At 34.7% G+C, this 12,896-nt stretch overlaps 1 protein-coding gene across 3 annotated transcripts in view; it reads left to right on the top strand.

Annotated features, from left to right (window-relative positions):
- Positions 1-12,896, top strand: part of FAT1 (FAT atypical cadherin 1) — a 95,497-nt gene that overhangs the window by 46,661 nt on the left and 35,940 nt on the right. For all 3 annotated transcript variants that reach the window (XM_003205777.3, XM_010710068.2, XM_010710067.2), the window contains exons 4-6: positions 2,474-2,803; positions 3,334-3,544; positions 7,540-7,679. In XM_003205777.3, coding sequence (XP_003205825.1) covers positions 2,474-2,803; positions 3,334-3,544; positions 7,540-7,679 — 681 coding nt within the window. The remainder of the gene's footprint in view (positions 1-2,473; positions 2,804-3,333; positions 3,545-7,539; positions 7,680-12,896) is intronic.

Genomic DNA, 12,896 nt, shown 5'->3' with positions numbered 1-12,896 from the left:
TGGTCATAACTTCTCAGAGTTCATACTAGGGGTGTAAAGCTATGTAGTAATGCTCATGCCTGTGTTCCAGATCCTGTTTGATGTCATCCTGCCAACACAATCTGTAAGAACAAAACCTTGCCTTTTGATATTACAATAAAATAAATAAATAAAAACTGAGCACATTTATTATATATTATTACAAGATATCATAACATGTACAGAACTCAGGCTTTTTTAAGGTTCCAGTATCACACAGTGTCACACAATGGTACATAGTCTACTTTCAGTGTTCTCCATAAAGAGTTAAGCTGATTGCACTTAGTTTGTAACATTGATTACTTCCTGGTGGTATTCTTTATAACTCGTCATTCTTTCTTCATTTAGAATCCCAGCTAGTTATTAAAGTTTTAAATAAAAGTTTGCTAAGCATCCAATGCCAAAATCCTTAACTGCAGTGTGATAGTGACATTGTGGCCCAAAGTAGCAGTTTTCCCATTTGTTTGTTTTATGTTGACATCTTTGAAAATGGGTTGGAAGTAAACCCAGAAATGCACAGAATGATGAACAGTATTATAAGCCACTTGAGCCAAGTGCTGTGCATCTGGCTAATTAATTGAGTATTGAAATGTTGACCAGATGGGTTGACGGGTTTATTCTTTGTTTGCTATTAAAAGTGATATTTGATTGCACTCCTGCTTACATAGTAGTAATTAGTATATCCCATTCCTTTTATTCCCAGCTTGTAACTATTTTCTGAGTGCCAGTTGGATAGCTTACTTCTAATGCAATTATTTCAGAGTTAACTTCATGTTATTCCCTCATATTTTAGTGTTCTATTTATGTCAGTAGTGTCTCCTGTTACATCAAATCAAACAACAATTTGTCTTTTTTTTCTTGGCTCAGTTTTTCTTTTTTTTGGGGGGGGGGGGGAGGAGGGCAGTATTATGTTAACAAGTTATTCTGTACCCTGTGAAAATTCCTCTTCTGACATGTGTAGGTTTTGTGAACTGGAAGATATGTGATGTTGTTCAATTCTATGTACTAAAGAGAACAGATAATCATATTTTGAAATCCTACCATCTATTAGAGATGAGCATGAATATGTCCATTTCATGTTGCTTTATGTGTTTTGTCATAATTAATCACTGTTATCATTTACACTTTTTCATTTCCTGTGTGCTTAGGAATGATACCCATACTTCATTTCTATTTCTATATTTCTTCCTAAAAAAGATGGGAAAGGACCAAAAAAGAGCATATCAGATTATGTGCAAAAGTAAAACTATTGTCAATCATCTCAATAATAAATCCCTTTTCTAGTCAGGGATTTCATCAGGGATTCAATTCTACTCTTCAATCAGTAGACCTGCTTTGTATCCATGTTGTATTTTTATGTTGAAGATAGAGTGAAGTCAGAAAATGATGGACCTGCTTCTGTAACTCTCTTATTAACTGCACACTTGCAGGAGCAGGAACACCACCTCCATATCTTTTTCCTTCTTGGAAATGGTTCTAAATTAACTTAGCATATCAGATAGATGCCTTATTAGCTTATAATTATTGTTCAACTCTTGGCAATTATAATATTATTGAAAAATAATAATTAAAAATAAATATATATTAATGAGGGATTAAGTAAGTAAGGAGTAAAGTAAAAAGGTAAGATTGCTACATATGAAGTAAGTTTCTGCATCAGTTTGGTCTATTTCTAGTATGTAATTCTTTTCTATGTTTTTTTAACTTCAAATCAATAAATATTTTAATTTTATTGAATTGTTCTTCGCTATCCATGTAACTATCATTGTATCGGTGCTAGCATTAACATTGCAGATTTCTCACTCATTTTGTGGCTTTGTAGTACAAACTTTGACTACTGCTGGAAGAGCAGACTTGGTTTCATTTCCCATTTCATTTAGGCTTGGAAATAAATTATGTGCATTCCTTTAAAAGGCTATTCTTTATGCTTATTTCAAACAAGTTAGTGATTATGTCTTTAAAATGTAAGAGTTTTTAATGTATAGGCCTGTCAGATTTTGGAAATTACAGCCTTATAAATAGCATTTTTTTGAGGTGTAAAATCAAATGATAAAATTGAAAAGTTGCAAGGAAACACTAAGCTGAAAGTATGTTAAGATATTACAGTGAAACTGTTATCAGAAATACTATAAATGTGTGCTGTTCCTGTATTCAAAAATCAATATTTCTGTTACAATGCTACAAAACAGTGGAATAGATTTAATGTATACCTATGCTACAAAATAATAGAATCAACTCTTACATGCCATACATCAAACATCATAATATGAATAAACCTTTGTAATTCTTTCCTAACTATTTATCAAATAACTTTATTCAACAGTCTTTAAGTAACTGAAGTTAGAGGATTACTTTACAGCTGTAGGGAAAAGTGATTTAGAAAGAGCATTGTTAAGAAGACTGCAGTTGAATTGAGCACTAACCCTGCTTTTTTTTTTTTTTTTAATAAAACTAGGTAACAGTAACGGATAATGGTATTCCTGCCAAATCAACAGTTGCACGGGTGATTGTGAAGGTTTTAGATGAGAATGACAATAAACCTCAGTTCTTGCAAAAGTTCTACAAAATCAGACTTCCAGAGCGCGGAAAGCCAGAACGTGAGAGGACTGCTAGGAGAGAGCCGATCTACCGAGTTATTGCTGCAGATAAGGATGAAGGCCCCAATGCAGAGATCTCTTATAGCATTGAAGATGGCGATGAACATGGCAAATTCTTTATTGAACCAAAAACTGGAGTGGTTTCGTCAAAGAAATTCTCTGCAGCAAGGGAATATGATATTCTTTCAGTGAGTCAAAACCTTTATATCATGAATATGTGAAGTGTTCTTTTATCTGTACTCCCATCTCTTTTTGTTCAATAGCTGACAGATGAGAGACTGGAGAGACTGCAGTATCTGAAGGAAGAAAGAATCAACAGATCCAGAAGTATTGTTTTGTATAGGTTGTTTTCTTTTTTTAAAGGATGATTTCAGATGTTTGTATCAAGAAAGAGAATCAAGAAGCTGCTGCTGTTTTCCAGAACTTGACACATAATGAATATACTGAGGGAACATAAACAATCATATTGACTCTCGTTCAGGAAGAAAGCAAAGTAAAAGTAAATTTATGGTAGTGTTTTATGCTACTATCAGGTGCTACATGCTTTTTGTCTTTTCACTGCCCAGATAATGAGGGGCAAGTAGCACCTGGAGAGACACTTAGCCTTTTGGGATATATCTCACAAAAACAAACATGTCCGGAGCTTATTATTACTTTTCCATTTGTGTCACAATGATTTATGTGATCCTGTAGACTAAAAAGTGTGTTTGTTTCACAGATTAAAGCTGTAGATAATGGTCGACCACAAAAATCATCAACTACACGGCTTCACATAGAATGGATTCCAAAGCCCATCCCACCCACAGAGCCCATTTATTTTGAGGAAGAATTTTTTTCTTTTACGGTGATGGAAAGTGACCCAGTTGCTCACATGATTGGTGTAATAGCTGTTGAACCTCTTGGAATACCACTTTGGTTTGACATAACGGGTAAGGATGCCTTAAGGGCTTTTATTATTAGAAACGAATGCGTGGATTCTGATACTGGAGAGCTCTTTGTGGCTTGGTTTCTTAACTATTCTAATCAGAATTTGGGCATTCTTCAACTGTAGATATCTTTTTTTGCACTTCAAAATATTTGTTGCAGTTTTGGAAATGATTTATAAATATTGTGCCAGTGAAATTAAAACAGATCAAATCAATTTCATAAGTTATGGGACAGGGAAAGAAAATGCCAGTTTTCTGCAACCTGAGACATACTATACTGTTCACACTGATTTCTTTTCTTTTGGTCTGCTCCTCAGTCTGCTTGCTTTGGTTCAATACTAAAAAAAAAAAGCTTTTCTGTTCCTATCCCCAACAAACCTCATCCTGTACGTATTTTTACAGTTGTAACACACCTTAACCTCTAACATTGGAAGTGGTGTTCTTATCAGTAACATGACTGTATGTGCTCTTTATGTGCTGTGATTACAAAATGAATAGTAATTTTTTAAATTTAGACTTTTCACTAGACCACTGGGCTTCAGGAACCCATTGTATAGTTGATACTATAAACAAGTTCTCATCTGTGTTATGTTTCAAAACCAAATCAAACAGCAGTGCTTAGTATCAAGAGTGAAACCTGTGGTAAACTATTTCTGGTGTTAGGATAGCCGTATCAAACAGATTTTCTATCACATTCACAAAAGACATAAGGGACCTTTTCATGTTAGTTACCATGATTAAGTTGTGAAGTTGTGAGATATTGAGAAGGACTTCTTTTAAAAATTATTTCTTACAAATCTAATAATTTTATATGTCTGCTTTATTGGTACATACATCCTAAGGGTTGCTGAGAACAGTTTGTAAAACTAATACATAAAACAGGAATATGCAAATACTAACTGCTTGAGGATGTTCTCGGAAACTTTCAGGCTCTTCTGAGAACAGATACGACTCTTCCCTGAATGCATGCTTAATGAATGAATAGCATGTGGCATTATTGATATCACTGCCAATGTATAAATACTTACATAGTTTTCATACGGTTCTTTTTAATATATTCATGAGGAAAAAAAATAGTTTCTGTCCAAATTGATCATAGCCCAATAGAAAGAGTTTGAATTTAGACAAAATGTGTGGACAGAGATCTGTAAAATTGTATAGAGTGTGCAAAGGGTTAAAGATGCCTCCTTGCGTTCTCACAGGGGCAAAGCTATTTTTATTAGAGATATTTTGGGACTGAGACTACTCTTTTACTGTTCTCCCAAATATACATGCACATAGACATAGGAGCAGAAAAGGAGAAAATACAAAAATAGCTTCAGTGAGTAAAGATGAAGTATAAGAAGGTTCTTTGTGCACCATTTCAAATATGGTCATCCAGTAAGCAAACAAAAATATCTGTAGACCAGACTGAGACATTAAAGGAAAGGTTAAGGAAGGGAAGTTGTCAGAAAAAGGTGAGTAGTTGACCGAGATGAAGGAGGGTGTTTACTCATAGAAGAGGTCTTTTCTTTGTGGTCTCAGTCCAGAGTTTGGTAGTAGAACTTGTTTACTCGATTGGGAATGTATTTTTCTATTGTTCTTTTTAGTTCATTTTAACTGCTGTGCACTCTGAGTGTTGTGTACATCTGAAAAGAGTTCTGATGATAGTTTCATTTTGATTTGCTGCTGTAAAGCATGCAGCACAGTTGGGACATATAAAGTATTTTTATTTTATGCTTAATGCAGAAAACAGATGCTATTTTTAAAAAGACAATTAGAGAAAACTCAAAGGGAAAAAAACAGGATTTGTCCAAAGACTGTAAAAGAAACCATTTTATTTTGACTGCTTTCTTGATGAAAGTGTTTTGAAAAGTTTGATATGTGATCATGTTGCCAGCCTATCAGCTAATTTTATAGGTAGTCACTTTACTGCCCTCTTTTAATGTTTCTAATAGCATGAATTAATTTGATTGACAGCTTTCCTTTGTGTTCTGTGCTTGCTTTCCATGCTTTCTTTCTTTTTGGCTGAGCCAGGAGACAAGCTTGCTAGTGAAGTATTTTACATCTTTCAGATGGCTTGTGACCTGAACTGTACAGCAGAAGGTATCTGCTGAGATCACATAATTTATTACCAGATTATGAGATCTGAAATGAAAGCGTACATTTATAAACTATTTATTTTATTAACCCTTCGGAAATCAAAGTGCTCACAGTTGCATTTGTGACAGGTTCGTTTTTGTTTTGTTTTGTCATCATTACATTCATATGGCATCAATTCAGAACTTCAGGTTTTGGCTTTGTCCAAAACTGTTGCTGTTACACTTTCAGTGTACCAGACACAGAAGTTCGGGTTGAGTTCTGCTTCACTGGATGAACAGATACCATCACTGCTATAAAAATGTTAGGGAAGGTCTTTATGATTTCCTTGAAAAGGGAAGAAGATGATGATTACAGAGCTTGTCACTGCATCAAGAAAATTAGATGAAAAGGTTCATTCACCTTGCTCTTCCCTTAAAATGGCAATGACTCCACTGAGACATTAAATTCTCCTCGCTACCTGAGAAAATGGTATTGCATGCCAGCTATGAATGTTAGAGACTCGCTTTCTGAAGCTGACGTCTCAAACAAAGCCAAATAAAAAATTTCACATAAACCTGCTCCAACCAAAGCTGCTGTCTTTCATGCTGTTCAGTTCATATCCATTCACATGATTTGGAAATTGCTGGTAGACTAGGAAGAGGAAATGGCTTTTGATGAAACTAGAAAAATGTCAGTATCTTTGTCCTTGTTACCAACTATCTTAAATTCAGTGAAGCAGAATTCAGCCCACCTTTACTAAACTGATATGTCTGTCATGAAGTGAACTTTCTGAAAGTGAATGGGGGCCCATTTCAGTATTTACTGTTCTTTCTTAGATAAAGTATAAATTTGCCAACTTTGGAATTTTACTCTCTCACTTCTAGCCTTGGCTTTTCCTAAAAGGCATTCAGTGATTTACGAAACACGGCATGTAAAAGCTGGTAAAATAATAAACAAAAAGAGGATGCAGGTTATATCTGACTGCTATCCTTATGCAGTTTAACTAGAAAAAGACATGTACACAATCAGGAAGAGTTGGTTTGCCATATCTAGCATTGGTTTGATCAAAATAAAAATTGAATCCTCCATTTTAGACAGTTTATTGAGAGGTCTAAAGCAATTCTAGTTAAATGGCAGTATTTATCATTGTTAACAATATTTAGACTTAATCGACATTGTATTCTCACAACAGTATGTTCAGAGTGGCATGATAATCAATTAGATGTTTAAATATAGCTATTGATCCACACAGTTATTTAACTATATTTCAAAGGGTAATTTGAAAGTTTTGCAGGGAAAGATAGCTTGTTTCAGAAGGAGATTGGCGTATTTAATCATTGATGATTTAAACACTTAGTACTCGTCTGAGATCTTATCCCAGTAGAGGCTGGATAATGAATTCTTCAGATACTCTGCTTTGACATGAGTGTCCAGTGGAGATATTAGAGGTTTTTTTACCTTGACTATATTCATATACAAATATGGTAATTTATACTCTGATTCAAGAGACACAAATTTGACAGCATTTCTTATTTGGATCTTTTGTTTATTTTGATACAGAGCATGTTTTTCACTATCTATCCTGAATGTCTGCCCATAAAATAAATCACATTTCACCTACTAATTGTCAGTTTCCCACAATTTGTTATCTTAAAATTCTGATTTAAAAAAACAGAGAATCTTGTCTAAGAATCTACCTACTAACTGTCCTCAAGCCAGACAAATCAGCTTCATCCAAAACTAATCAGTTTTAAATATCTGTAAGTAGCAGCATATTGTATTACCAGAAAAAAAATGGGTTTAAAATAAGTGTGTATATAAGTATGTGTGTATATAATTCCACCCTCATTAAACATCTGAAGACAACATAAACATATATGAAACAGTAGAATGATACTATGTTTTATGAACCTCTCCCTCTTAATTTCCTGAACAAGGTGGCAACTATGACAGTCGATTTGACGTGGACAAGGGTACTGGAACTATCATTGTTGCTAGACATCTTGATGCAGAACAGAAATCAAATTACAACTTGACCGTGGAGGCAACAGATGGAACCAGATCTATCAGCACTCAGGTAATAGACTTTCTAAAGAAGAGTTAGTAGAAGGACGAATTTGTAGCTGCATGGGGGGGAAAAGTTACCTTTAATCTTTATGTTTATGTTTTACATCCTGGACAGTGAATACTGTATATATAACTTAGGGAGTTTTTGTAAAACAGAGCTGGATTCTGATAGAGTTGTGGTATTTGACAGTCCAGGTGGAAGGTCTGTTAGTTTGCTGTAATCTGAGTCAGCGGCTTTTAATTTGTGTTGTTTTCCTACATTAGCTAAATAAATGAAAATAGAAACAATACCCTTTCATGCATGATTTACTCAAAAGAAAAGGATTAATATTTCTTATCTGAATTGCCCCTCTTTATCGTACTCCCTCCTAATCAATATATTATATGATTATTTAGCTTCGATTTTGAAAGATCGTTGTAAGATTTGCTTATTTATTTATTTATTTATTTATGGTCTAAGATCTGTGAATGACAAATTTTACAATATCCAACTCCTGTATTAGGAAACAGAGCTGCTCCTTCTGCATATGTGCTTATAGAAACAATGTTTAGAAGACAACATCTGTGTGTATCATCTAGAGTAACACTTTCAGTGAAGGCAGAGATTGCTGCTTTCTGGAGAGTGTTTGGCAATCTCTGACAAGACAAATGTCTTTAATTAAATCAGTTCCCTACTAAGATCCATGGCAGTGGCAAGTATTTGCAGTTGGGCTGATAGGAAGTTCTGTAAAGCAGAAGCTTCTTGTAACCTAATGGAAATATCTCATAGTAAAGTGAACTGTGATGAATATCCCGTTTTCCCCATCTAGTTTCTTCCCCAGCCCAGAACCTGAATGTAGTTGGTTTATTAGATAGGTGTGAATGGAGCTGTGAGCATAGAGGAGCTCTCCTTTTATTTCAGAGGGAAAGGAAAGGATTTATTTACTGAATTAAAACTGTTGGATTTGGATGATGATGTATCCTTGTTACCTGTAATTGACTTGCCGCTAAGAGCAATCTACACACTGCTGCTTTTATGTTTACAGATATCTTTGTAATGTATGTAATTTTTTGTTGTTGTTGTTCAACTTTTCTGCAGTGTATGTTCTTTTGTTGTTTCACCCTATGTTGTTGTATGTCATCTTCCTCCGTTCAGCCAGTGCAAAAATATTCCTTATGAACATTTAGGATTTAAAACACTCTTCTATTGAGATCATCTTATTTGATAGATCAAAAACACTAATTGCTGTAGTCAAAATTTGCAAGAATAGCAATTTCCTTTGAGAACTTACTTTTCCTTTAGTGATGAGGATTGTCAGTGATACTCCAGACCACATATCTTTAAATACTACAGTAAGTCCTCCCCCAGCAGAATGTGAGCAAGAACTCACTGCTATCTTAACCATGGTGCCATTGTTGCTGATGCTGATAGCCACCATAAAAATTTTGGAGAATCCTGCTATAAATTTATTGCCTAGTTGTAGTAAAAATACTGACTGGGTTCATTTTTACCAAATCCAATTTCCAAGTGCTGGAAAGATGGTATGACTTTGTGTGAAAAAAATTAGAAGAATTCTAAATCCAGCAAACTTAATTTGCCAGGCAAGTCAGAAGACAACCGGAGAGTTTTGTTTTGTTCGGTTTGTTAGTTTGTTTTTTCAAGAATTCAATCAAAATGCCACCATGCAAAGTGTTAGGGTGACTTGGGAGTTAGTAAGTGATGAACTTGTGGTCTCAAGTGATTGGAGACATTTTACCTAGTGCTGCTGCTTATATATAGTTGAATTGACATTTGCATCCCCAGCTGTCACATTTGAGCCATGATCTATTTTGTATGCAGAAAGAACTTGGAATTGGAAGGTCATGAAAATACTTTAGCCCTCACCCCTTCTCTTCCCCTGGGTCATGTGATTCATTTAGTTTTTCTCAGAAGTGTACAATGTAGCTTTTGTCCAAATTCTTTAAATGAATTTGTTGTTTTAGCATTTTGTAAATTGAGTGAATATTATGAACATTTACCACAACAGTCATTTGCAGAAGAATTTGAATGGCAGTCTTTAATTTATAGTCCTTTATTTCTATGATTGCTTTTTGTATGATTTTCTTTCATGTCTTTACTTTTCCTCTCTCAGCTAGAGTTGGCAAGAATAGAGCTTGAGGTTTCTGTTACAAGAACACAGAGACTTCTTTCTCATTATCCTCATTTTTCCCCTGCCTGTGGGATAAACGCAAGTTAGCTATTACTGTTTGAGTCTCATGTTACTGTGGTATGCAGATCGGGAAGTGTGGATTAGTTCAAACTCTGAAACTGTTGGTGCATGTACAGACTCCTGATTTTAACTGTTTCTCTGATCTCCCTTGAACTCTTTGCCCACCCAAATTGATTGATTTGCTAAGATAGCCCTCAGGACTAGAGTTAAGAAGAGAAATTTCAGGAATGAGGCTTACCTTAAGGTGAATTAAAAATGTTGATTTGAAATCGAAGTCGAAGATGTTGTTTATGGCTACCAGCGTGTATGTTCCATTACTCACTGTACTTGCTGCTGAAATAACTGTGATTAAAGTTATGTTGACATTCTGTAGAATACTTTAATGAGCTGATAAACAGTAAGGAATGGTGGGCACAAAAACTCCGAATACTGGGCACACATTTTTGGATCAACAATATGCAGTATGCAGCTTTTAGCTTGCAAAGTAGTTGTAAACATCTGAAATACAGTACACAATTTAAGAGGCCTTGATTAACAGCAGATTAATTTTGTGTTCTGGCTTGAAAACACTAATGACGTTTTCAAAACATTGAGGAGGGGGACAAGAAACAAAAAAAAAACATCAGTCTCATTGTAAGTTGTGTGCTGAACGGACTTTGAACTGGAAGGCTTTTGCTGGCCTTAGGCTCTTAACATCTGGAGAGTATTTGACTCTTTCAAGGCTGCAGTTAAATAGATTGTTTGAAAAATACAGCAGCAGTAGGCGTGGAGGCTATTAGAATTTTATATGCATCTAAATGCCAAGTGCATGATGCAAAACAAGAACAAGCAAATTCCGTGCCTACAGTAGTGGTATTTGTTTGACAAATGATGTTAGGGATGATTAGGAAGGAATATCATTTGGAAAACAAATCAATGTACTTATGTTTTCAGATTATAATGTTTTGGTCTTAAGTAGAAAAGGCTATTCACAGAATATGAGAAGCAATATATGAACTATTGAGTTGCTTTTTGAAAGTAAATAACAAATCTTGTTTTGAGCTATACTGCTTCCAGACTTTTCTATGTCTCTCAGTTCTTTTCATTAGAAATAACATTTAAAATGGTGTAAAGCTAATTGCAGCATTTTGCTTATTGCTGTGTGATTGTAGAATATTTAATCTTGCCTTATCCAAAATTTATGTGGATATTATGCTCTGGGGTTGATAAGTCTTCATTGACTAAGCATGCTTTTTGGCATGTGATCCCCATACTGCTTCCAGAGACATTTTGGAAACAGCATTTATATTATTTATATAGTGTATATACAGCATTTATATTGTCTCTGAATAACATAACTTTTTGCTTCTGAACTTGAATATAAACATGCCAAAATAAAATGTTACTATGAATGAAGAGAGGAAAATATTTAAAACTCAACAAGGAGTCAAAAAATGCAAAATTATATTAGAAGAAAGAAACATCACTATTAAATATTACACACTGAGTATGTTTAATCAGTGACACATCTCTGTAACACTAATAATCAGTGCACTGCAATGGAAATTTAGATTTCATGAATCATGCAGTTAATATACTTGATGTTCTGCCCCGAGGTAATCCTGGTCTACTTTGTTCTGTTTCTGTGTGACCAACCTGTATTAGTCTCCACGAGATCTGCTCATAGACTTATGCATTCAGTCAAGCTTCTTCAGTTCCACACTGTTTCATTTCGGTGATGGCATTATGGTCTATTAATGTCAAACTTTTTTATTGCATGCCTCTTGATATTAAACTTCTTTCTTAAGAGATAATATTCATATAATTTATTTTAATTTAATCTTATAATTTCATTGAAATTTTACGTTGCTGTCTTTTATTATACATTTTAGAGTAGCACAAGCTCTTTGTGTAGTTACTTCATTCTCATGCACACAAACCTATCTCTTGCTCTATGAGCTTTTAATAACTGTGTGTACAATTTTATTTCTGTCTTCTGTTGCCTTTTATTTTACATGAAGACTTAACAGTTTAGGTGACTATTTGGCCCTGTCACACTTAAAAGAAAATGCACATGTAGCACCTGTCACTTACCATCAGCAAAAATTCTCTGACTTGAAAGCAAGATTTTCTTGTCTGTTTGTATAATAGTTTAGGTTAGAAGATATCCTGTAGCTCATCTACTTCAGTCTCTGGTGGCTCAGAGCAGAGCAAACTGCACAACTGCATCAAGTTTTTCAGGAATTCATCCAGTTCTGTGTACCTGAGATGACAGGGCTTCCACCACTTCTTTGGATGTGCTTTTATGGCAGTGTTTGGCAACCCTCCTTGAAAAGAAGGCTTCTTATGTCTAACTGTAGTTTCCCTTGTTGGAGCTTGTGAGCATTTCATCTTGTTCTTTTACTGCACACCTCTAGATTTTAGTGGCCTTCCACTGGTTCCATTTTTCTCTGTCAAGATCTGTCTTCTCTGCTGAGCTCCAGACTGTAATGGATCTATAAAATCACAGGCAAATTGAAGGAGAGTGATCACCTTAGTAAAGCAGCCCAGTGTACGGGTAGCCTTCATTATTATGAGGGTGTGATTTGATTCATGTTATGCTTGTCCATTGAAATTCAGGGATGGGCATAAAGTGACAACATCACTGACTGAGAAATGGATAGATAAAAGACTCTTTCAGCTGAGGCAGATGGAAATTTTTGATTATAGGTAAATTTAAAACAATTGCATTATTGTGCAAATTTGAGTTGTATTTACCACTATGTAGAAAATTTTTCATGCCTGAGCAAGTGATTTGAGTAATGAGCAAGTAATGTAATACCTGAGCAAGCGACTTACAATGATTGAGTCACTCTATTAATTCCTTAGCGATATGTTTGTTAATAATATAGTTGGCTTCACAGTCACAACATTCCTGATTTTTAACTTAGTACCTTCACACGGGTTGTGTTTTGTTTTTGTTTTTGTTTTTTGTTTGTTTTTTGTTTTGTTTTTTTTGTGTTTTTTTTGTTTTTTTGTTTTTTTTGTGGTGCTGCATTCTCAAATTGCTGCTTTTCTGT

Source organism: Meleagris gallopavo, chromosome 4 (genome assembly GCF_000146605.3).
Source record: "Meleagris gallopavo isolate NT-WF06-2002-E0010 breed Aviagen turkey brand Nicholas breeding stock chromosome 4, Turkey_5.1, whole genome shotgun sequence".
NCBI lineage: Eukaryota > Metazoa > Chordata > Aves > Galliformes > Phasianidae > Meleagris > Meleagris gallopavo.
Note: the sequence above shows the minus strand (reverse complement) of the source record. Positions and strands in the feature narration are given on the sequence as shown.